Genomic DNA, 25,374 nt, shown 5'->3' on the forward strand with positions numbered 1-25,374 from the left:
ATACTCTATTGATGTATGGTGATGTATAGGGAGGGACTCATCAGGCTCCCGAGTGGTGCAGTGGTCTAAGGCATCGCAGGTCACTAAAGACACCCTGGTTCGATTCCAGGCTGTATCACAACTGGCCGTGATTGGGAGTCCCGTAGGGTGGCGCACAACTGGCGCCACGTTTGTCCGGTGTAGGCTGGAAATAATACTTTTTTCATAATTGACTTGCCTAGTTAAAATAAGAGTTCAATTTTTTTTTTTATCTGCTTTTAGTATCCTCCCATGGTTTGGCAATATCCCCAGTTTCTCTATGGTTTCCATTGCAGCCGTGCCCCAGAAAAAGATAATGTGACGTCATGTTTCCAGGACGATTAGACCAATGCTCGTTTGACGTGTCTGCTATAAATTCGGAAGTCTGTACTCTCAGTTTGCACAGACGCTGCAGCATCTCCCCTCAAGGTAGGCATGAACGACAAAATGGGTTATGATACAACAATAATTATTGCTTAATATTTGTCTTTTTTTGAATGCTGTTGTAATGGTGTAGCATTAGCTACTTCTGAGCCTCTCCTTTCTCTTTAACATTATAAAGCCAGGAAATAAATGGAGGCGGGGAAGAGATGCGCCCATGCATGGCCTTGTGTAATAATTCGCTTTTCCGTACAACAATTTCTGAAAATATGACGTAGTTTGCTAACTAATGCATAGCACGTGCAAATATTGTTTATTAAGACACGAGTTGAGCATTTAGTGAGAACAACAAGATAATGCATTATTCATTCATTAGAAGGCAAAATGTGCCGAGGTTACGTGACACTAGCCCGAACTATGATGCATTTTGCTGAAGACTGTTGACCACGAATATTGTGGCATCATGCAACATTTAGATTATGTCTTCATGTCACAAATAACTAGTTACTGTTTCCCCACACCTGAACCTAAATAGTTGTAGCAAATGGTCGGTGTAAATCAAGAGTTCTGGCATAGATGACTACAGGAAATCCCAGAAATGTTGCTCTAGCTAGCTACGTGCCTCACCACATGCTCGTGATGAATTATTTTGATTGCGTCATAGCATTCTAGAACGTTACTGTCGAAATGATGAAAATCTAAACAAAGAAATGTAGCCAAATTAAGCCGAGCCCACTTTTAATGAAGTGTATGTTGAATTTTAATTGATACATTCACGTTGACCGTTTTAATTTTGGGGATGAGATTAATGATTGAAGATTAACTGTATTGTTCCAGTCTCTCTCTCTCTCATGGTGGAAGCAATGGTGTAGTGTCGCATCAATGTGCCTACCGATTAGGTTACTCTGTCCGAATTGTTGCAAATTGTATTAGTTGCTAAAATATACATAATCAAGATGTCAACCCTTTGCAAAGACAGGAACAACAGGTATCGTCTCGGTGTCACTATGGAGAAGCAGCCATCTCCAGACGATGGGCCTTTTTCATCACTGCAGTGGTGAAGGTCGTATCATACTGTAAGGTCATTTTACAGACCCGGACTATTTTCCAGGAGATGCCATAAAGAGTGACTGATTAGTTGCCTTGCTCAAACACTTATCACATTCTTGATATAAAATTATTCCTTATCTAAAAGGACAGAAAAATGTCATGTTAGAATTGTTTAAATAATTATATTTCAAAATCAATTGATTTTAAAGTTAAAATATGTAATCATCATCAGTAAACGGCTCATTTATCTAGTTTGGCCTGCTTATATGCATGCGCACTGTGTCAATTATCATTCTGGAAGAATAACTGCTAATTGAATGCATAGGCCTAATATAAACAAGCTGATGTGCTGCCTGCTTGAACGTGCCTGCAGCTGAGAGACTCTGACTCAATGGCTGTGTTTGAGTTAATCAAAACTGATGTATCATAGGAAAATTGAGACTTGACTGATTTACAAATAATATTGAATAGTTATTTATGATGCAAGTTAATCAGCCAGTCTCCACTTTCCTTTAAAGTCGTCTGCAATGTCGAACGTGACCAGTCTCTTCCTGGGTAAAAAGAGGTGGTTCCCTCAAACTCTCTACTCCCTCTCTCTGACCTGCTCAATGCGCTTTCCTTTTTTTGGTACGCACTTACCATCACCTTGAGGTTACCATTGAGATATTTCCCCAACCATTATTTAAAGTACATGTGTGTTCTTTATACCTGTATTGTTAGTGTGTAGCTGTTGAATCAGTTTTATTTGTTAAGGGGAACACATTGTTCTTTACCTGCCTTATGTAGGCCTATTTTTGTGCAGAGCCGGCTTGTATACCGGCGAGAACTTGATAAGCACTTCTGATGCTGATGCAACATGCAGTCCATCACTAGCTGTATAACTGCCTGGGTTAATAGTTAACCACACTTCCTGGCTCAGCTAGGCTTGACTTTTGCATTTGATTTGTGCTGACCGAGTCCTCTCGATGCTGGGGTTAGAGATGGCTATCGCTGCCCCACAGATGGCATCAGTAAATGATCACATGGATGTCGTTGTGTGTTTCTCCCCCCCCACCTCACCTGCACATGTCAGGCAGGTCACATGCTGGCAGGGTGCAGGAGGTGGCCCCTCCTTCATCGATTCACTGCAGTTCGATACAACAGTTAATTTATTCATGGCTGTTCTGCAGTGGTCTTTCCCTCCTCTGTTAGGTTTCGCAGCTCTAACAGAACATAAAAGGACTTAAATGTTTTGCCGCCTTGAAGATTTAGTCTGACATGACACAACAGGGTGACAACTTGATGTTCTTTTGTCAGCACAGGACAGGTGACAGGCTTATTATGCATTTAGCAAGTGTCTAGTTTTGTCCACACAAAGCTGACTACGTTAGTCTATTACTAGGCCTTGATGATGTGATATTTAGTGGCGTGAGTAGACTGGCTGTCTGCAGTCATGTGACAGTAAAGAGGCAAGGTGCTGAGGCTGGCTGGTCCTGAGGCTTGTACAGGAGGACTGGACATCATGCTGCTCTCTCTGATGACACCTGTCCAACCATATTAGACTGATAACATTCTGAGATGAGAACCAGTAGGCTATACAGAGGTTCATTGTATGTATTTGAGATTAGCCCACATACTATAGTTTAGCTGCAGGTAATAAGATCTAATTTTAAAATTTTCCCTCAACCAAATCAGAATGATCTTGAAAAACATGCTTTTGACTATAAGTTCATTTCTTTTAGTTAATCATGTTTGCTGTTTCATAAATACAGAAAAGGTTTGATACATTAATTTACTCAAAAGAATATTCTACATGTAGGTTTGTGAGATTTAATGTTGTTTATTTTCCAAAGGGGTGTGGCAGTCAGTGAGCAGGTTGAATCGTGAATACTGAGCTGTGTCTTCAGTCTCTAGTATCAAGGCCAGCCCCTCAGGTCTCAACCGTGGAAAACTACTGAGCTACAATCTATACAAGACATGCCTGGGAATGTAGAAAATGCCGGTGTATGTGTGAGGCAGCACGTTAAGACAGCTTGTAGAGGTCACTGTGTGCTCTCTCTATGCAAATGACAACACTGGCTTAGTATATTTGTTATTACGTTGTAAATATCTATATCTTCTTACCTACAATTACTCAGCCTGCCTCTTGCATCGTATTTGCCTGGTTGTGTCATTCTTCCTGTGTGCAGCACAGTAAATGGATGTGGTGGTATGACACAGCACTTCTTCAAAATGGCTCCCAGGCTCACCTCTGCTAACAGGAATGGTCTCATCTGCCTCATCCTTCAACACAGCCACACACGGGTTTTTTGCTTTGTTTCTTGATTGCCAGCATTTTTGTGACTATGGTAGTGAAAGGCCAACTCGTTCATAAACGCTTCCATATTGAGACGCACCCACTTTATTTTTGTCCCATTGTCTGGGACATTTTCTGCCTGAGTGGGTATCTGTATGCCCCTGGGGTGAATGACCCACTTACTACAGGCACCCTGTTTCTCCCCAGTAATTGGGTTGGTGCTGTAGCTGTGGACCATTGCACCCCAACAGAGGAGTAGCCCCATAGCACTTGACTGATTGGCTAGACAGACTTGGAACAGACAACTACCATGGTGGATGTTTGAAACAAAGTAGTCATTATTGAGCTTTGTTACCCCAGGCATTTTTAATACCATGCTATGAAATATTATTGCTATGGTGGTCAATATACCTAGGGATGTGACGGTCAGGTCATGGAATTTTGGATGGCGGTTATTGGTCAACTAAATGACCGCTGTCACCAGAATGGATGTAAGGTGCACATTTTATCCTCCTCTCCTGACTGATATGTGCTGCTGCAGGGAGGGGGAATCACCTAGGCAACCAAAGATTAGTTTGCTACAGCATCTTGCTTGCTTCAGGAAGGAGCAACAAAGTTGAATGAAGTTGTGGAGTCCATGTTACAGCAGAAACAGAGTCAATCGCATGAATGCCCGGCTCTCCTGTTTTCAGTCAGCTGTTCTTTCCACACACCAAAAAATGTAAATATAGATATCAGTACCAGTCAAACGTTTGGACACACCTACTCATTCAAGGGTGTTTCTTTATTTTTACTATTTTCTACATTGTTGAATAACAGTGAGGACATCAACACTATGCAATAACACATATGGAATGATGTAGTAACCAACAAAGTGTTGAACAAATCAAAATATATTTGAGTCTTCAAAGTAGCCACCCTTTGCCTTGATGACAGCTTTGCACACTCTTGGCATTCTCTCAACCATCTTCATGAGGTAGTCACCTAGAATGCATTTCAATTAACAGGTGTGCCTTGTTTGTATTTATTATGGATCCCCCATTAGCTGCTGCTTTGGCAGCAGCTACTCTTCATGTGGTCCAGCAAAATTAAGGCAGTTTATACAATTTTAAAAACATTACAATATATTCACAGATTGTACAACACACTGTGCCCTCAGGCCCTTACTCCACCACTACCACACATCTACAGTACTAAATCCATGTCTATGTTTGTTTCACAGTCCCCGCCTTTCCATAAGTCGGTCTCTTTTAAAAAAAAAAAAATCTAATTGTACTGCTTGAGTCAGTTACTTGATGTGGAATAGAGTACCATGTAGTACGGTCTTCCGCCCATAGTCTGTTCTGGACTTGGGGACTGTGAAGAGACCTCTTGTGGTATGTCTCATTGGGTATGCATGGGTGTCTGAGCTCTGTGCCAGTCGTTTACACAGTCAGCTCGGTGCATTCAACATGTCAATACCTCTCATAAATAAAAGTAGTGATGAGGTCAATCTCTCCTCCACTTTCAGCCAGGAGAGATTGACATGCATATTATTAATATTAGCTCTCTCTACATCCAAGGGCCAGCTGTAATGCCCTGTTCTGAGCCAATTGCAATAAAAAGGGGGAATTTCTTTCTTAATGCTTTTGAGCCAATTAGTTGTGTAGCGACAAGGTGGTGGTATACAGAAGATGGCCCTATTTGGTAAAAGACCAAGTCCATATTATGACAAGAACTGCTCAAATAAGCAAAGAGAAATGACAGTTCTTTACTTTAAGACATGAAACTGTCTCATGTGGACCGCCACAGGAATGGAAGACCCAGAGTTACCTCTGCTGCAGAAGGTAAGTTCATTAGTTAACTGCACCTTAGATTGCAGACCAAATAAATGCTTCACGGAGTTCAAGTAAGAGATCTCAACTAGAGGTCGACCGATTTTAATCGGAATGGCCGACTTCAAGTTTTCGTAACAATCGGTATTTTTGGCCATCGATTTGCCTTTAATTTTTTTTATATATATATAAAAAAAATTTAACTAGGCAAGTCAGTTAAGAACACATTCTTATTTTCAATGACGGCCTAGGAACGGTGGGTTAACTGCCTTGTTCAGGGGCAGAACGACAGATTTTTACCTTGTCAGCTTGGGGATTCAATCTTGCAACTTTACGGTTAACTAGTCCAACGCTCTAACCACCTGCTTTACATTGCACTCCACGAGGAGCCTGCCTCTTACGCGAATGCAGTAAGAAGCCAAGGTAAGTTGCTAGCTAGCATTAAACTTATCTTTAAAAAAAAAAAAACAATCAATCATAATCACTAGTTAACTACACATTATTGATATTACTAGTTTATCTAGCCTGTCCCGCGTTGCATATAATCAATGCGGTGCGCATTCGTGAAAAAGGTACGTTGGAGCAATGACCAACATTGACGTTTAGGACTGTCTTAAAATTAATACACAGGTATATTTTTAAACCTGCATATTTGGTTAATATTGCCTGCTAACATGAATTTCTTTTAACTAGGGAAAATGTGTCACCTCTGCAACAGTCAGGGTATATGCAGCAGTTCTGGCCGCCTGGCTCGTTGCGAACTGTGTATACTATTTCTTCCTAACAAAGACAGCCAACTTCGCCAAACGGGGGATGATTTAACAAAGGCTCATTTGCGGAAAAAAAAAAAATCAAACGTTGCACAACTGTACCTAACCATAAACATCAATGCCTTTCTTAAAATCAATACACAGAAGTATATATTTTTAAACCTGCATATTTAGCTAAAAGAAATCCAGGTTAGCAGGCAATGTTAACCAGGTGAAATTGTGTCAGTTCTCATACGTTCATTGCACGCAGTCGGTATATGCAACAGTTTGGGCCGCCTGGCTCGTTGCGAACTAATTTGCCAGAATTTTACGTAATTATGACATAACATTGAAGGTTGTGCAATGTAACAGGAATATTTAGACTTAGGGATGCCACCCATTAGATAAAATATGGAACGGTTCCCTATTTCACTGCAAAAAATAAACGTTTTGTTTCCGGATTTGACCATATTAATGACCAAGGCTCGTATTTCTGTGTTTATTATAATTAAGGCTGTGATTTGATTGAGCGGTGGTAGGCACCAGCATGCTCGTAAGCATTCATTCAAAACAGCACTTTCGTGCACTTTGCCAGCAGCCCTTCGCAATTGTTCCAGCATTGCGCTGTTTATGACTTCAAGCCTATCAAATCCCAAGATTAGGCTGGTGTTACCGATGTGAAATGGCTGGCTAGTTAGCCGGGTGTGCGCTAATAGCGTTTCAAACGTCACTCGCTCTGAGACTTGGAGTAGTTGTTCCCCTTGCTCTGCATGGGTAACGCTGCTTCGAGGGTGGCTGTTGTCGACGTGTTCCTGGTTTGAGCCCAGGTAGGAGCGAGGAGAGGGACGGAAGCTATACTGTTACACTGGCAATACTAAAGTGCCTATAAGAACATCCAATAGTCAAAGGTATATGAAATACAAATCGTTTAGAGAAATAGTCCTATAACTACAATCTAAAACTTCTTAGCTGGGAATATTGAAGACTCATGTTAAAAGGAACCACCAGCTTTCATATGTTCTGAGCAAGGAACTTAAACGTTAGATTTTTTTACATGGCACATATTGCACTTTTACTTTCTTCTCCAACACTTTGTTTTTTGCATTATTTAAACCAAATTGAACATGTTTCATTATTTATTTGAGGCTAAATTGATAGTATTTATGTATTAGATTAAGTTAAAATAAGTGTTCATTCAGTATTGTTGTAGTTATTATTATTATTATTATTACAAATAAAACTATTTTTATTTTTTTAAATCGGTATCGGCTCTTTTTTTTGTTTTGTTTTTGGGGCCCTCCAATAATCGGTCGACCTCTAATCTCAACATCAACTGTTCAGAGGAGACTGCGTGAGTCAGGCCTTCATGGTCGAATTGCTGCAAAGAAACCACAACTAAAGGACACCAATAATAAGAAGAGACTTGCTTGGGCCAAGAAACACGAGCAATGGACATTAGACCAGTGGAAATCTGTCCTTTGGTCTGAGTCCAAAATTGAAATATTTTGTTCCAAACACCCATGTCTTTGTGACAGAGTAGGTGAACGGATGATCTCCATGTGTGGTTCCCGCCGTGAAGCGTGGGGGTGCTTTGCTGGTGACAGTCGGATTTAATTTATTTAGAATTCAAGACACAATTAACCAGCATGGCTACCACAGCATTCTGCAGCAATACGCCATCCCATCTGATTTGCGCTTAGTGGGAGTATCATTTGTTTTTCAACAGGACAATGAGCCAACACACCTCCAGGCTGTGTAAGGGCTATTTGACCAAGGATGGTGATGGAGGGCTGTATCAGATCTGGCCTCCACAATCCCCCGACCTCAACCCAATTGAGATGGTTTGGGATGAGTTGGACTGCAGAGTGATGGAAAAGCAGCCAAGAAGTGCTCAGCATATGTCGGAACTCCTTCAAGACTGTTGGAAAAGCATTCCAGGTGACTACCTCATGAAGCTGGTTGAGAGAATGCCAAGAGTATGCAAAACTGTCATTTTAATAAAAATGTTGGTTACTACATCATTCCTTTTTTTCATAGTTTTGATGTCTTCGCTATTCTACAATGTAGAAAATATGAAAAACCTTGAATGAGTAGATGTGTTTAACTTTTGACTGGTACTGTATAAAAAATGTTATGCTTATGAAGGTTATTTTATTTTCATGACGGTCTTCATCGATAACCATCGGTTCAACGTTATGCAGTAATTGTGCCAGCCCTAAAAATACCATGGCTCATGCTCAATCTTTTGCTTGAATGATGCAGAAAAACATGGGCCTACTCTTTTCAGTGTTTGGGACTTGATCATGGGGTGTTGGTATGGCGCTGTTCATTTTTCACCTGACGTTGTCAGTTTTCAGTAGAACAGGCAGATAATTGATTTGAGGTTGAGTCAGAAGCTGAGGTGGATCCTGTATAAACAGTGGCCACTTGTCTGTGCTGGGCTTTTAAGTCACCACCATGTTGCCACCAGCCTGCACCTGTTGAATTCCTCCACAGTTCAGCGCTTAATTGAGTCGTTTGACATCTTGAGGCATCCAGAACACAAGTCCAGTATTGATTGGTCCCCTCGATAAAGGATTATATTTTTCAGACCACTTGCGTACTCTTGAGAGCAAAAGAGGTGTGGTAGTACTTCAGACAATAGTACACACAGACACAATAACAGAACCCACCGACATTTTCTTTTATAGACCACAGCAGCCTTGACAAGACAGACGTGAGGGTTGTCTACTCTGTTTTTCTCAAGAAACAAAATGGAGTTGATTAGAACTAGTGCAGTGGACTTGATGTGGATTGGACCAGACTGCAGCTGAGAGGGGGGGGAAGGAAGGTGTGAACAGAATATAAAGGAGGGAGGAATGTGAAAACACGATACTAACATGGAGCCTTCTCTGACTGCCTCTCAGCCTGCTTGCCTCTATCACTAAGGGCTGGGTCAACTTATGACGCCTGTGTGGCAAGGAGAATTGAAGATGGCCAGACAGTCTAACTTGATGACATCTTTTTAATGTAATTATTCAAATGTTCAATGTTACTGAATATATCAAGCTCCAGACTAATACTTTTAATTCCCCACTGGTGCAGTGAATGGAGTTGAGGCACAGATGCCATTCATTTGTAGTCAGTGTGACTGCATTAGGTGAGGAGGATTCACTGTGAGCTTGGCCCTGTCGGCTCATTATTGGCCAGTCAATTCAGGCAGCATACGCAGTGCATTCTGGGGTTCTTTAAAAAGACCACAGGCTGGAGGAACAGGCAGATTAGGATAAACCAGCTTGGTGCAGTGCAGTGGGAGCCACACAGGCATACAGACACAAACTCACACAGGCACAGATTATCAAGTTGTCTAAAGTTAAACCAACCAGATGCAAGGGCAATCCTGTGTGTCCTTTCAAAGACGGCACTAAGTCCTACTTTGCTGCCGCACAGTAGTCTTAGAGGCCTGCAAACTATGGAGAGGGGAGTCCTAAGGAGTTTCTTTTTGACTTATTGCTCATAGGAGGATACTACAGATTCTAAGCATATTCAGTAAGGTACTTGACCTTATGACACTAGTCCAATTAAATATGTAGTTTTGCATAGCTTACTACACTTAGTTAACCAGGTAAATAAATAGTCTGAAGATTTTTTTAGATTTTTTTTTTTTTAACTAAGCAAGTCAGTTGACCTGTTGGGGATAGGGGCCGTATTTGCACGGCCAGATAAAAAACGTACCCGATTTTAAATCTGGTTACTACTCCTGCCCAGTAACTAGAATATGCATATAATTGTTTGATTTGGATAGAAAACACCCTAAAGTTTCTAAAACTGTTTGAATGGTGTCTGTGAGTATAACAGAACTCATTTGGCAGGCCAAAACCTGAGACGATTCCAAAAAGGAAGCGCTCTCTCTGACCATTTCATGGCCTTATTGATCATCTCTAACAAAAACAGGGGATCTCTGGCATGACGTGACATTTTCTAACGCTCCCATAGGCTCTCAGAAGGCGCCAGAAAGCTGAATCGTGGCTTTGCAGCCCATGGCTGAAAAACATTAGCGCATTTTGTAAGTGGCCGATCTGAGGACAATGGGACGGGGCGCGCGTGCCCAAGTCGACTCAATGTTTACTTTCTCTCTCTTTGAACGAAAACCACCACTCCCGGTCGGAATATTATCGCTTTTTTTACGAGGAATGGCATTAAAAATTGATTTTAAACAGCGGTTGACATGCTTCGAAGTACGGTAATGGAATATTTAGAATTTTTTTTGTCACGAAATGCGTCGTGCGCATGACCCTTATTTACACTTCGGATAGTGTCTTGAACAAAACGCCGCTATTTGGATATAACTATGGATTATTTTGAACCAAACCAACATTTGTTATTGAAGTAGAAGTCCTGGGAGTGCATTCTGACAAAGAACAGCAAAGGTAATACAATTTTTCTTATAGTAAATCTGATTTTGGTGAGTGCTAAACTTGGTGGGTGTCTAAATAGCCCGGCATCACAGGGCTAGCTATCTACTCAGAATATTGCAAAATGTGCTTTCACCGAAAAGCTATTTTAAAATCGGACATAGCGAGTGCATAGAGGAGTTCTGTATCTATAATTCTTAAAATAATTTGTTTTTTTCTGAACGTTTATCGTGAGTAATTTAGTAAATTCACCGGAAGTTTGCGGGGGGGTATGATTTATTTCTGGCTGGGTACTCTGCTGACATAATCTAATGTTTTGCTTTCGTTGTAAAGCGTTTTTGAAATCCGACAGTGTGGTTAGATTAACGAGAGTCTTGTCTTTAAAATGGTGTAAAATAGTCATATGTTTGAGAACTTGAAGTAATAGCATTTCTAAGGTATTTGAATATCGCGCCACAGGATTACACTGGCTGTTGAGTAGGTGGGACGCAAGCGTCCCACCTAGCCCATAGAGGTTAAGAACATATTTTCAATGACGGCCTAGGAACAGTGGGTCAACTGCCTTGTTCATATTTACATCTAAGTCATTTAGCAGACGCTCTTATCCAGAGCGACTTACAAATTGGTACATTCACCTTATGATATCCAGTGGAACAACCACTTTACAATAATGCATGTAAATATTTTAAGGCGGGGGGGGTTAGAAGGATTACTTTATCCTATCCCAGGTATTCCTTAAGGTGGGGTTTCAGGTGTCTCTGGAAGGTGGTGATTGACTCCGCTGTCCTGGCGTCGTGAGGGAGCTTGTTCCACCATTGTGGTGCCAGAGCAGCGAACAGTTTTGACTGGGCTGAGCGGGAACTGTGCTTCCTCAGAGGTAGGGAGGTGAGCAGGCCAGAGGTGGATGAACGCAGTGCCCTTGTTTGGGTGTAGGGCCTGATCAGAGCCTGAAGGTACGGAGGTGCCGTTCCCCTCACAGCTCCGTAGGCAAGCACCATGGTCTTGTAGCGGATGCGAGCTTCAACTGGAAGCCAGTGGAGAGAGCGGAGGAGCGGGGTGACGTGAGAGAACTTGTGAAGGTTGAACACCAGACGGGCTGCGGCGTTCTGGATGAGTTGTAGGGGTTTAATGGCACAGGCAGGGAGCCCAGCCAACAGCGAGTTGCAGTAATCCAGACGGGAGATGACAAGTGCCTGGATTAGGACCTGCGCCGCTTCCTGTGTGAGGCAGGGTCGTACTCTGCGAATGTTGTAGAGCATGAACCTACAGGATCGGGTCACCGCCTTGATGTTAGTGGAGAACGACAGGGTGTTGTCCAGGGTCACGCCAAGGTTCTTAGCACTCTGGGAGGAGGACACAATGGAGTTGTCAACCGTGATGGCGAGATCATGGAACGGGCAGTCCTTCCCCGGGAGGAAGAGCAGTTCCGTCTTGCCGAGGTTCAGCGTGAGGTGGTGATCCGTCATCCACACTGATATGTCTGCCAGACATGCAGAGATGCGATTCGTCACCTGGTTATCAGAAGGGGGAAAGGAGAAGATTAATTGTGTGTCGTCTGCATAGCAATGATAGGAGAGACCATGTGAGGATATGACAGAGCCAAGTGACTTGGTGTATAGCGAGAATAGGAGAGGGCCTAAAACAGAGCCCTAGGGGACACCAGTGGTGAGAGCACGTGGTGCGGAGACAGATTCTCGCCACGCGACCTGTCAGGTAGGACGCAATCCAAGCGTCGGCCACGCCGGAGATGCCCAACTCGGAGAGGAGGATCTGATGGTTCACAGTATCAAAGGCAGCAGATATGTCTAGAAGGATGAGAGAGTTAGCTTTAGCAGTGCGGAGAGCCTCCGTGACACAGAGACGAGCAGTCTCAGTTGAATGACCAGTCTTGAAACCTGACTGATTTGGATCAAGAAGGTCATTCTGAGAGAGATAGCAGGAGAGCTGGCCAAGGATGGCACGTTCAAGAGTTTTGGAGAGAAAAGAAAGAAGGGATACTGGTCTGTAGTTGACATCGGAGGGATCGAGTGTAGGTTTTCAGAAGGGGTGCAACTCTCGCTCTCTTGAAGACGGAAGGGACGTAGCCAGCGGTCAAGGATGAGTTGATGAGCGAGGTAAGGGAGAAGGTCTCCGGAAATGGTCTGGAGAAGAGCGGAGGGGATAGGGTCAAGTGGGCAGGTTGTTGGGCGGCCGGCCGTCACGACGCGAGATTTCATCTGGAGAGAGAGGGGAGAAAGAGGTCAAAGCACAGGGTAGGGCAGTGTGAGCAGGACCAGCGGTGTCGTTTGACTTAGCAAACGAGGATCGGATGTCGTTGACCTTCTTTTCAAAATGGTTGACGAAGTCATCCGCAGTGAGGGAGGAGGATTCAGGAGGGAGGAGAAGGTGGCAAAGAGCTTCCTAGGGTTAGAGGCAGATGCTTGGAATTAAGTGGTAGAAAGTGGCTTTAGCAGCAGAGACAGAAGAGGAAAATGTAGCGAGGAGGGAGTGAAAGGATGCCAGGTCCGCAGGGAGGCGAGTTTTCCTCCATTTCCGCTCGGCTGCCCGGAACCCTGTTCTGTGAGCTCACAATGAGTCGTCGAGCCACGGAGCAGGAGGGGAGGACCGAGCCGGCCTGGAGGATAGGGGACATAGAGTCAAAGGATGCAGAAAGGGAGGAGAGGAGGGTTGAGGAGGCAGAATCAGGAGATAGGTTTGAGATGATAGGATGGAAGAGGAGAGAGAGAGAGAAGGTTGGGACGGCGCAATACCATCCGAGTAGGGGCAGAGTGAGAAGTGTTGGATGAGAGCGAGAGGGAAAAGGATACAAGGTAGTGGTCGGAGACTTGGAGGGGAGTTGCAATGAGATTAGTGGAAGAACAGCATCTAGTAAAGATGAGGTCAAGCGTTTTGCCTGCCTTGTGAGTAGGGGGGAAGGTGAGAGGGTGAGGTCAAGAGAGTGGAAAGGAGGCAGAGAGGAATGAGTCAAAGGTAGATGTGGAGAGGTTAAAGTCACCCAGAACTGTGAGAGGTGAGCCATCCTCAGGAAAGGAACTTATCAAGGTGTCAAGCTCATTGATGAACTCTCCAAGGGAACCTGGAGGGCGATAAATGATAAGGATGTTAAGCTTGAAAGGGCTGGTAACTGTGACAGCATGGAATTCAAAGGAGGCGATAGACAGATGGGTCAGGGGAGAAAGAGAGAATGTCCACTTGGTAGAGATGAGGATCCCAGTGCCACCACCCCTCTGACCAGAAGCTCTCGGGGTGTGCGAGAACATGTGGGCAGATGAGGAGAGTGCAGTAGGAGTAGCAGTGTTATCTGTGGTAATCCATGTTTCCGTCAGCGCCAAGAAGTCGAGGGACTGGAGGGTAGCATAGGCTGAGATGAACTCTGCCTTGTTGGCCGCAGACCGGCAGTTCCAGAGGCTGCCGGAGACCTGGAACTCCACATGGGTCGTGCGCGCTGGGACCACCAGGTTAGAGTGGCAGCGGCCACGCGGTGTGAAGCGTTTGTATGGCCTGTGCAGAGGGGAGAGAACAGGGATAGACAGACACATAGTTGACAGGCTACAGAAGAGGCTACGCTAATGCAAAGGAGATTGGAATGACAAGTGGACTACACGTCTCGAATGTTCATTTGTTGCTTTTGCATAACCCTCACATTATAGCCTACACCCAGATAGTTTGAAACGGGTGCTAGATATTAGACAATCCGTTGGAAAAACCTAAGCCTATTTATAGCTATTTTGCGTTGATTGTCTAAAGTGTTGCTTCGATTGGTTTGAGGTGTTTTAGCCCCAAGGGCTTTGTCCGCACTAGTCTAGCCTAATGCTCGGAGAGTTCAGTACTAGTTCTGTCCCGTGTATGGATTGTTTCTGTGCTTCCAATTCGGTGACCCTCAGCTCAGAGTGGAAAAGCTAATGGAAGATAACTGGGACTCCCTTCATATAGGATCATGGCTAGAAGGGATCCAGCTTTTGTCAAATGAACATCAGATTTGACTTTTTGTAGCTGATTATAGATGACCTAATACTACTTACCTGCTGCGCAAGTAAAGGTTAGGGAAATGATTAGATTTGGAGGGGGGGGGGGGGAGAAATCTACTTTTGATGTTAATTAGACAAAAGCTCAATCCCTTCTAGCCATGACTCTAATATAGCCTATCTGTCCAGGGTTTTTATATCAGTGTCTGGTTTAGAGGTTATGGTAAACTTATCAACAAGTGAAGGGGTCACAAAGATGCACTCAGGCTTTTTCAAGGTCTCATTTTAGGCGTAACATCCACTTGTACAGTCAGTTGCTGATGTGTTAACCTTGTAATTTCAGTTTTATTTAGTTCTGGGACACTAAAGTCCATGGAGAGTAAGAGCACCTCCCAGCTGCCCACTGCACTGAGGCTAGGAAACACTGTCACCACCAATAAATCTTCGATAATCAACAGTTTCAGCATGTTTCTACGGCTTGCTATGCTTTCCACGTGGCTACCCCGGTCAACGGCTCTGCACCCCCCACAGCAACTTGCCCAAGCCGCTCCCATTTCTCCTTCACCCAAATCCAGATAGCTGATGTTCTGAAAGGGCTGCAAAATCTGGACCCTCTCTTTCTGAAATTATCCTCCGCAATTGTTGCAACCCTTATTACTAGCCTGTTCAACCCCTCTTTCGCATCGTCTGAGATCCCTAAAGATTGGAAAGCAGCTGCTGTCATCCCCCTCTTCAAAGGAGGGGACACTCTTCACCCAAACTGCTACAGACCTAGATCTATCCTACCCAACCTTTCTAAAGTCTTCGAAAGCCAAGTTAACAAGAGATCACCGACCATTTCGAATCCCACTATACCTTCTCCGCTATGCAATCTGGTTTCCGAGCTGGTCATGGGTGCACCTCAGCCACGCTCAAGGTCCTAAACGATATCTTAACCGCAATCGATAAAAGACAATACTGTGCAGCTGTCTTCATCGACCCGACTCTGTCAATCACAGCATTCTTATCGGCAGACTCAATAGCCTTGGTTTCTCAAATGACTGCCTCGCCTGGTTCACCAACTACTTCTCAGATTGAGTTCAGTGTGTCAAATCGGAGGGCCTGTTGTCCAGACCTCTGGCAGTCTCTATAGGGGTGCCACAGGGTTCAATTCTTGGGTCGACTTTTCTTTGTATACATCAATGATGTCGCGCTTGCTGGTGGTGATTCTCTGATCCACCTCTACGCAGACGACACCATTCTGTTTTCTTCTGGCTCTTCTTTGGACACTTAACTAACCTCCGGACGAGCTTCAATGCCATACAACACTCCTTCTGTGGCCTCCAACTGCTCTTAAATGCAAGTAAAACTAAATGCATGCTCTTCAACCCATTGCTGCCCATACCCGCCCGTCTAGCATCACTACTCGAAGGTTCTGCGTTAGAATATGTGGACAAATGCCTAGGTGTCTGGTTAGACTGTAAACTCTCCTTCCAGACTCACATTAAGCATCTAGTCTATCACAGTGCCATCCGTTTTGTCACCAAAGCCCCATCTACGACCTATATGCTCTCATCTGCCCCGCACTTCATATTCATCACCAAACCCACCCATATGGAACTCACTGGCTCCAGGTCATCTTTGCTAGGTAAAGCCCCACCTTATCTCAGCTCAATGGTCACCATAACAGCACCCACCCGTAGAATGCACTCCAGCAGGTATGTTTCACTGGTCATCCCCAAAGCCAACTCCTGCTTTGGCCGCCTATCCTTACAGTTCTCTGTTGCCACTGACTGGAACGAATTGCAAAAATCACTGAAGCTGGAGACTCCATCACTAACTTTAAGCAGCAGCTGTCAGAGCAGCTCACCGATCATTGCACCTGTACACAGCTCATCTGTAAATAGCCCACCCAACTACCTCATCCCCATATTGTTATTTATTTTTTTGCTCCTTTGCACCCCAGTATCTCTACTTACACTCACCTTCTGCTCATCTATCACTCCAGTGTTAATGCTAAATTGTAATTATTTCACCACTATGGCCCATTTATTGCCTTACCTCCCTAAGCACTGCCAGAGCCCTGCAAAATGACCTCCAGCAGGCCACAAATGCGCATGTGTCTGCTCATACGGTCAGAAACAGACTCCATGAGGGTGGTATGAGGGCCCGACATCCACAGATGGGGGTTGTGCTTACAGCCCAACACCGTGCAGGACGTTTGGCATTTGCCAGAGAACACCAAGATTGGCAAATTCGCCACTGGCGCCCTGTGCTCTTCACATGTGAAAGCAGGTTCACACTGAGCACGTGACAGTCTGGAGACGCCGTGGAGAATGTTCTGCTGCCTGCAACTCCTCCAGCATGACCGGTTTGGCGGTGGGTCAGTCATGGTGTGGGGTGGCATTTCTTTGGGGGGCCGCACAGCCCTCCATGTGCTCGCCAGAGGTAGCCTGACTGCCATTAGGTACCGATATGAGATCCTCAGACCCCTTGTGAGACCATATGCTGGTGCGGTTGGCCCTGGGTTCCTCCTAATGCAAGACAATGCTAGACCTCATGTGGCTGGAGTGTCAGCAGTTCCTGCAAGAGGAAGGCATTGATGCTATGGACTGGCCCGCCCGTTCCCCAGACCTGAATCCAATTGAGCACATCTGGGACATCATGTCTCGCTCCATCCACCAACGCCACGTTGCACCACAGACTGTCCAGGAGTTGGCGGATGCTTTAGTCCAGGTCTGGGAGGAGATCCCTCAGGAGACCTTCCGCCACCTCATCAGGAGCATGCCCAGGCGTTGTAGGGAGGTCATACAGGCACATGGAGGCCACACACTACTGAGCCTCATTTTGACTTGTTTTAAGGACATTACATCAAAGTTGGATCAGCCTGTAGTGTGGTTTTCCACTTTAATTTTGAGTGTGACTCCAAATCCAGACCTCCATGGGTTGATAAATTGGATTTCCATTGATTTATTTTTGTGTGATTTTGTTGTCAGCACATTCAACTATGTAAAGAAAAAAGTATTTAAGATTTATTTCATTCAGATCTAGGATGTGTTGTTTAAGTGTTCCCTTTATTTTTTTGAGCAGTATAGATTTTTCTATTGTGTTACTGACTCTGTTTGTTTATCCCATGTGTAACTCTGTGTTTGTCGCACTGCTTTGCTTTATCTTGGCCAGGTCGCCGTTGTAAATGAGAACTTGTTCTCAACTGGCCTACCTAGTTAAATAAAGGTGAAATAAATAAATGTAAGGTTACAGCGAGGATAGGTTATGGCCTAATGATTTATCCTAACTTGAGAAGAAACAAACCACATTTACCTTACCTTTTGAACTGGACATGTTCATGGATTTTTGATTATTGTTAATGTTATTTTAGTCCTGTTAGATAGTGATTTTGGCTGCACAATCTGTCATGGCAGACTAGGACAAATCAATAGTCTCCTTTGTTGAAGAGAAAAACCTGTGTTTTTCAGTTGCTTAATAATTGGTCTGTCATTTGCTTTATTGGTTTAAATGTCACTTATAGAGCAATACAGATTATAGTAAATATGATGCACTGATAGATCTATAGCCCAGGGCTATGACTTGTTTAAACAGCAATGTTTCTACGTTGGTTTTGACACATCAATTTCCAACAAACGTTTTCATCGATGCAAAATGAAGCAGGAATTTCCTGATTGTTGCATCACTTTGTTAGCCAAGGGTAGTAACTTACTGTTATGCGGTCCATCCATCACGTACCTGTTATTGGCTAACTGTATTTCCTCAAATGTGTTCAAACCTCCTGACCTCATTTTAACTTCAGCATTGCTAACCAACACTTTATTTTATTTTTTGTATTTTTTTGCTAGGTTTCATAATTTGGTTGAACATTTTATCTTTGACTTGCTCAAACAGTATGTAAAGACAGAGTTAAACTATAAAGCCTTATTTGTATAGTCTCAGCTGTAATAACTTGCTTTGAAGTTACAGGAAGTGTCTCATATCTATCTTGTTCACACACATCTGCTTCCTGTGTCTCTGGCTAATGGTCATCTTCCTCCACAAAAATATCTCTGACTCCTCTCCAGTCCTTATAGGGCTGATGAGGTTACATGCTTGACTATGTTCCAACCCTCCCTCTTTTTGTTTAGTAGACATGTCTGTCTCTCTTACATAACCAATGGCATATCTCAGTGTCTTTTAGAAACCTCAACATGCTCCTGTACAGCACAGCCACTCACTCTGTCAAATACCACACATGCAGCAGCTTGCCCATAGTCATGTGCATATGATCACAATACAGATTGTCACTGAAAACTAGGCACTACCCAAGGCTCATATTTATACATTTCCATGCAAGTTGAGCTGAGAACAGAAAAGCATGTCTGTGTCCAATCCTCCAATATGGGACCATTGGAGAAGTCAAAGTAGGCAAATAGCCTAGTCTCCTATTAAACCAGAAGGTTAAAGTGGAAGGCTGTGTTTTATCGTTCCTTACACACCGCAACCTCTGGAAAGTAATGAGACTGGCCTGGCACCACAGGCCTTTAGGCTGGTAATACAGTGAGAGCTAACATTGCAGAGGAGAGCTACTGATTTTATATCCCCTCTGGATTCAGACAGGCTACAAGGGAGGAGCCCAGGACCCAGTGTTTGTTTCATACTGGGCTGGTTTCCCCTGGAGTCTACAGAAAGGAAGTCCTCTGAATAGGAAGTCTGGGCCTGTTGCTTCAGTTCCTCAACTCTCTGCTCTCTGTCTGGCATTTTAAACAGGCTTGGAGACAATGGAGCCTTCCATAACCAAGTTGGGGACACAAATCTATCCTACACCTCCCAGCACGAGGCCATCTAGTCCTGCACTACATTGCAGAACAAGTGTTTGACTTAGCTAACTGCTGTTATGTAACTGGACAAATTAAACTTTTTCACTACTTTCTCTGCTGTTATAGAAAAAAGTGCTTGCAGAGTCATGGTATTGTGCTCTGAAATAGACGGCGTGGAAAACTTCAGTGTTACAGCTACCGTCTTTGAAGGCTTTACATTTGCAGACGTTGCTGTTTCTACAGGGAGGGACACTTTTTGTTGCAATACACTTCCTAATGTTTTCTAATGTCTTGTTTCAGGTTCACCACTACAACCCAATCAACAGCAACTATGTCAGACCTCTGTGTTGGAATCAACGGGTAAGTATTACATTCACCTCTAATATACAAATTGTTGCATATTTATCAAAAAAACGTGTTAAACACTGCCATTCAAAAAAATAGGAAATGACCCATGTGCACCGACAGACATCCAGCCCCAGTTAAGACTAGTTATGTAATAATAACAGGCTATGAAGCCATATAAAGGTGCAAAACACACTGAAAGCTCTATGGTGTAAATCGCATTTGGGAGCAGCAAACAATGAACACTGAACAGACATTGGTCGTCTTCCTATGGGTATCTGTCGGCCCCCACAGAGCTTGTGGTTGTCATCAGGGGCCAGTTGCTGCACCAGTTGGGTGTTAAAGAAGTTGGCCTTAAATGCTAGTTCGGGCGTAGCTGCGGCCAACTTTGGGATCAGAATTTAGTCGTAGCTAAGTCCGGCGTAAGCAATGGCCGTTCATGAGATTTGGTGGTTGCTAGGCTATTACCATCATAGTGACAGTTCTGAACTTTGCGAGGCACGTCCCATCACTTCACAAAGCCCACCACTAGGCATGCATGTTTTCTAAACCACATCTGGATGGGTCAATCAATAATTACTGTTGGAATGAATATCACTAAATGATGAAACTATTGGAATAAAGTAGGCTAATTTAAATACTTTTAAAGTAACGCCGTGTGTGGTCAACTATAATTTCATCACCGTTATGATTGGGACAGCGCCATCTCACTGCTTTGAGACAAGCATGGGGACTCGTCTTGATAAATCAATGAATGTCAGATTTTTGTTTTCACTGTATCTCCATTGGATATTTGGTGACAATTAGGCTGGGAAAATGTTAGCCGAGGTGAGTTCATGATGATGATCTTTAGTCTAGTTCGCTCATCTAATAGTGTTATCAGAACATTGTGCTAGCATGTTATGTAGCCGAGTATAACGGGGGGATTATTTTGCTCTTCACTGGCGTAGTAGCCAAGGCTATATCCCCATGAAAAGCCTTTGATTGATCAGATAAGTCAATGTGATTTTGTTTCACAGAATCTCCGTTGTGGATAGGATATTTGATCTCTGGTTGGGCAAATAAGTTGAGGTTGCAACTCATCTATTTGTTTGCTAATATCTGATCAGGCACATTTAGCATGGTATGTAGCATAAATCAAGTGTATTATTGATTCACCCATAGGCAACTCAAAGCCCGCAGAGGTTGTGAAAATATGAACACGAGACTCACATCCTTTTGAAAAATATAGATTTTCTGTGCATGTCATGAAAGAAAATGGTCCCAATTTAACACCGTACGCCTGCTCCCTACTAGGTGTAGAATCTCCGCCCAGGCATAGCTCATAGAAGGGCTTACGCCCAGGTGGTGTAACAGGTATCATTTTTAGGTCCGGCGTAGAGCACATTTTACCTTGGACGTAGAGTTAAGACCAACTGGTGCAACCGGCGCCAGAAGGTGTTGAGGGGAGTCAGTAGTGTTAGATGGGAAGAGGAGAACAGCACTGTTAACAGAATGAGGATTACACTGTAAACCAGCACACCAACGCACGTACAACAGTCACATGACTAAGTACACACACATTTCTTCACTCACCCATCCACATGATGTGTAACTCCTAACTCAAAACATTTTCATTTAGCATCATCTGGAATTTTTCACAGCAGTCCCAATACACAGAGGCCGGACAAGGGAATTTTAGAACGTTTTTAGGGGAGCAATACCATGTCGCTCTTTTGTCCGTGTACTGAATCCAGCTCTTCCCTCTGTCCAGATTTGGCCGAATTGGCCGCCTGGTCCTCAGGGCCTGCCTGCAGAAGGGAATCAAAGTCGTTGCCATCAACGATCCCTTCATCGACCTGCAGTACATGGTGAGCTGAGTCTCTTTCAGTCCCTCAATCAACAGCCTTCATATAATATGGCACCGTGCCATATTAATCAGAGGAGGCCAGGTCACGCTACCTGTGTGCTTATGTGGTAGTATTTATTGTAAAAAACGCACCAATTACCCCATGTGTAATGAACTGATAACCTTGACGTTCTCTGACATTCTCTTTCTCCACAGGTTTACATGTTCAAGTATGACTCCACCCACGGTCGTTACAAGGGTGAGGTGAGCATGGAGGACGGGAAGCTGATTGTGGACGACCACTCCATCTCCGTATTCCAGTGGTGAGTGACATCACGTGTGCTCGGGCATGCTTGCCTGTGTGTGTGCATGCGAGGGCCACTGGAACAGCATTTCTGTACGTCTGAGTAAAGTTCCATTCTATGGGGCTAGGTTGATTTGGGATTGAGCGTGTGTGCCCCTTTCTCCCTGGCTCATAGAGTATTACCTCAGTGGTCTGTAATCCCTCTGGCCATTATCTCCTCAGTGTTGCTATCAGCCTTTGAGGCTGGCGCCACCTGTCTGCAAGGCCCAGCCCAGTGATAACACTGAGGCTTAAAGGAAATATTCACCCATTTTGAATGTTACTCCCAAAAGTTCCAAAGGAATTGACATTTAAAATGTCATTGTCTATGTACAGTGTTGTAACGATGTTCAGATAGTTAAAGTACAAAAGGGAAAATAATTAAACATAAATATGGGTTGTATTTCCAATGGTGTTTGTTCTTCACTGGTTGCCCTTTTCTTGTGGCAACAGGTCACAAATATTGCTGCTGTGATGGCACACTGTGCTATATTACCCAGTAGATATGGGAGTTTATCAAAATTGGATTTGTTTTCAAATTCTATGTGCAATCTGTGGGAAATATGTGTCTCTGGTCATACATTTGGCAGTAGGTTAGGAAGTGCAGCTCAGTTTCCACCTCATTATTTTGTGGGCAGTGTGCACATAGCCTGTCTTCTCTTGAGATCCGGGTCTGCCTACGGCGGCCTCTCTCAATAGCAAGGCTATGCTCACTGACTCTGTACATAGTCAAAGCTTTCCTTAATATCTCTCTCTCCCCATTAGTATGAAGCCCCATGAGATCCCATGGGGTAATGCCGGTGCCGATTACGTCGTTGAGTCCACCGGAGTCTTCCTCAGCATTGACAAGGCCTCTGTAAGTAGCAGTACCCAGACAGACTGAAGACACTGACACTCGTGTGTCCCCGTCAAGCACTGAAAACTATGTAGCGCCCACCAAGGCCTTGCAAAATAAGTAACCCTAATGTAATTTGTCAAAATAAACCTATGAAACTCGAAGGACTTTATCAACAGTTCTCAAGTGTATTAGGACCAGTCAGATCCAGACAAAACATTCAATATGATGTGCATGCAAGATTTGAGACTTTCTCAATGCGTTTTCTTTTCTGTTTTCAGTCCCACATCCAGGGTGGTGCCAAGCGGGTGGTTGTGTCTGCCCCTTCCCCCGACGCCCCCATGTTTGTCATGGGAGTCAACGAGGACAAGTACGACCCCTCCAGCATGACCATCGTCAGGTGAGTCCCTTTATTCCTGACCAATACATGCACGACCAAAGGGTGAACTCTTCACAAGAATAGTCAACCTTTAATAACGCTAGCATAATTGATTAATCTGAATTGGTGACCTATTGTAATTCTCTCTGGTCATCCACAGCAATGCATCTTGCACCACTAACTGCCTGGCCCCCCTGGCTAAGGTCATCCACGACAACTTCGGCATCGAGGAGGCCCTTATGGTAAGTGTCCTTCTTCCATTAGACTGTCTGCCCATGCATCTTCATGACCAGCATGCAGGGAGCATCGGAATGTCTTTTGTTCCTGTGATCCATATTGACATCTGCTGACGCTATGGAACCCATGCTCATCTTTCCCTTTTTTCTCTCTTCTCTTTCTCTCCCTCTGGTCCTCCTCTCAGACCACAGTCCATGCCTACACCGCCACCCAGAAGACGGTGGATGGCCCCTCTGCCAAGGCATGGCGCGATGGCCGTGGTGCCCACCAGAACATCATCCCCGCCTCCACCGGAGCTGCCAAGGCTGTGGGCAAGGTCATCCCTGAGCTCAACGGGTCAGTAGATGGGGTGTGTGTCACAGGAGGCTGGTTGGAATGACATCAAACACATGGTTTCCATGTGGTTGATAGCACTTCATTGACTCCATTCCAGCCATTATTATGAGCCATCCTCCCCTCAACAGCCTCCTGTGGTGGGTGTGTTTGCATACATTTATGTGATTGTGCCTGCTACTTATCAAAGATGCTAAATGCAGATATGTGCTTGACGAAAAAGACTGCTTATATAAGTGCTGATGTGAGCCTTCTCTCTGTCAGCAAGCTGACTGGCATGGCCTTCCGTGTGCCCGTGGCTGACGTGTCAGTGGTGGACCTAACCTGCCGCCTGTCCCGGCCCGGCAGCTACGCTGAGATCAAGGCGGCTGTCAAGAAGGCTGCCGAAGGACCCATGAAGGGATACCTGGGATACACTGAGGACTCTGTAAGTTAATTACAAAATATGTATGTCAACATGAAAGATGAGCAGAGGTGGAAATAGAGCTCGGTTTAACTGGCAATTATATGATGTGTTATTAGCAAGTTGTAGTTTAAAAGCAGGGCTCCTAGATTACATAGATCTCTGTATACTGCAGCTGTTCTGTTGGTGGGTTTCTCACGTTTCATATTTCCTGTCCCACCAGGTTGTGTCTTCTGACTTCATTGGAGACACCCACTCCTCCATCTTTGATGCTGGCGCCGGTATCTCCCTCAACGACAACTTTGTCAAACTCATTTCCTGGTAAGTTCCTCCCTTAGAATTAGAGTAAATATTCAATCATTCTTCATTCTAATTCTATAGGTCCTCCCCTGCTAACCCTTTTTTTTTTTTGGGTTATTCTCAACTAAACTGACACCATCTGTCTGTTTTCCCCAGGTATGACAACGAGTTTGGCTACAGCCACCGCGTCGCTGACCTGTTGCTGTACATGCATTCTAAGGAGTAACTTTCTGGCTCCAGAAGCTGGAATGGGACCACCACCCCCCCCCCCTCTTTTACATGCACTCACACCCTCCAGTGTCACAACCCTAGCACCCCCAGCCCTCCACCACTCTCTACAACACAAATTAGTCTCTGTAGTAGGCTGTGTGTACGAGTGTTTGTTTCTTCCTTTATGAAAAAGTCCCACTTTGAGACTGTTTTGACTTGACAGTATGAGTTTCTGTGTTTTCCCAGAGCATTGCCGTAGATGTTTCCATACTGGCTGTTACCATGTAATATTGGTGTTAAAGATTTCTAGTTTAAGAGTCAAGTGAGAAAGACAAGCTATTGTAACAAAAAAATAATAATACTGCTGGGAAATCTTTACCAATGTCTCTGTCTTGCCTTGTTGTAGTTCATGTTTCCTGTTTCCAGTGTTATAAGAACATGTTTTCACACAATGGCAAATAAGTTGTCATCTGCATTCAAGATAATCAACAGGATGCAGAACATGAAGATGATGCATTATAAAGTGACAATTGTATGATAATGTGTTTGTTACATTAATGACAAGATTAGACTTAATTGTATGCACATTTGCATTATTTGAACATCAGTTTGAAGATTATATTGAAAAAAATGTTATTCCCTATACTTCAGTTTTAATAGCTGATGCTTTAGCCAGGCCAGTTTTAATACTATGCTGGAACAAAAGTCTGCATACCATGTTGGTACCT

At 44.1% G+C, this 25,374-nt stretch overlaps 1 protein-coding gene across 1 annotated transcript; it reads left to right on the forward strand.

The window, feature by feature from the left end:
• Nucleotides 1-179: 179 nt before the first annotated feature.
• On the forward strand, nt 180-25,024 carry gapdhs (glyceraldehyde-3-phosphate dehydrogenase, spermatogenic). Its single transcript, XM_014156063.2, has 11 exons — nt 180-447; nt 19,734-19,793; nt 21,532-21,628; nt 21,823-21,929; nt 22,715-22,805; nt 23,066-23,184; nt 23,324-23,405; nt 23,585-23,736; nt 23,998-24,160; nt 24,360-24,457; nt 24,593-25,024. Exons 2-11 carry the CDS (start codon nt 19,765-19,767, stop codon nt 24,660-24,662), a joined length of 1,008 nt encoding a protein of 335 aa, XP_014011538.1. The 5' UTR covers nt 180-447; nt 19,734-19,764; the 3' UTR covers nt 24,663-25,024.
• The last annotated feature ends 350 nt before the right edge of the window (nt 25,025-25,374 follow it).

The sequence above is a fragment of the Salmo salar genome, chromosome ssa02 (assembly GCF_905237065.1).
Source record: "Salmo salar chromosome ssa02, Ssal_v3.1, whole genome shotgun sequence".
NCBI lineage: Eukaryota > Metazoa > Chordata > Actinopteri > Salmoniformes > Salmonidae > Salmo > Salmo salar.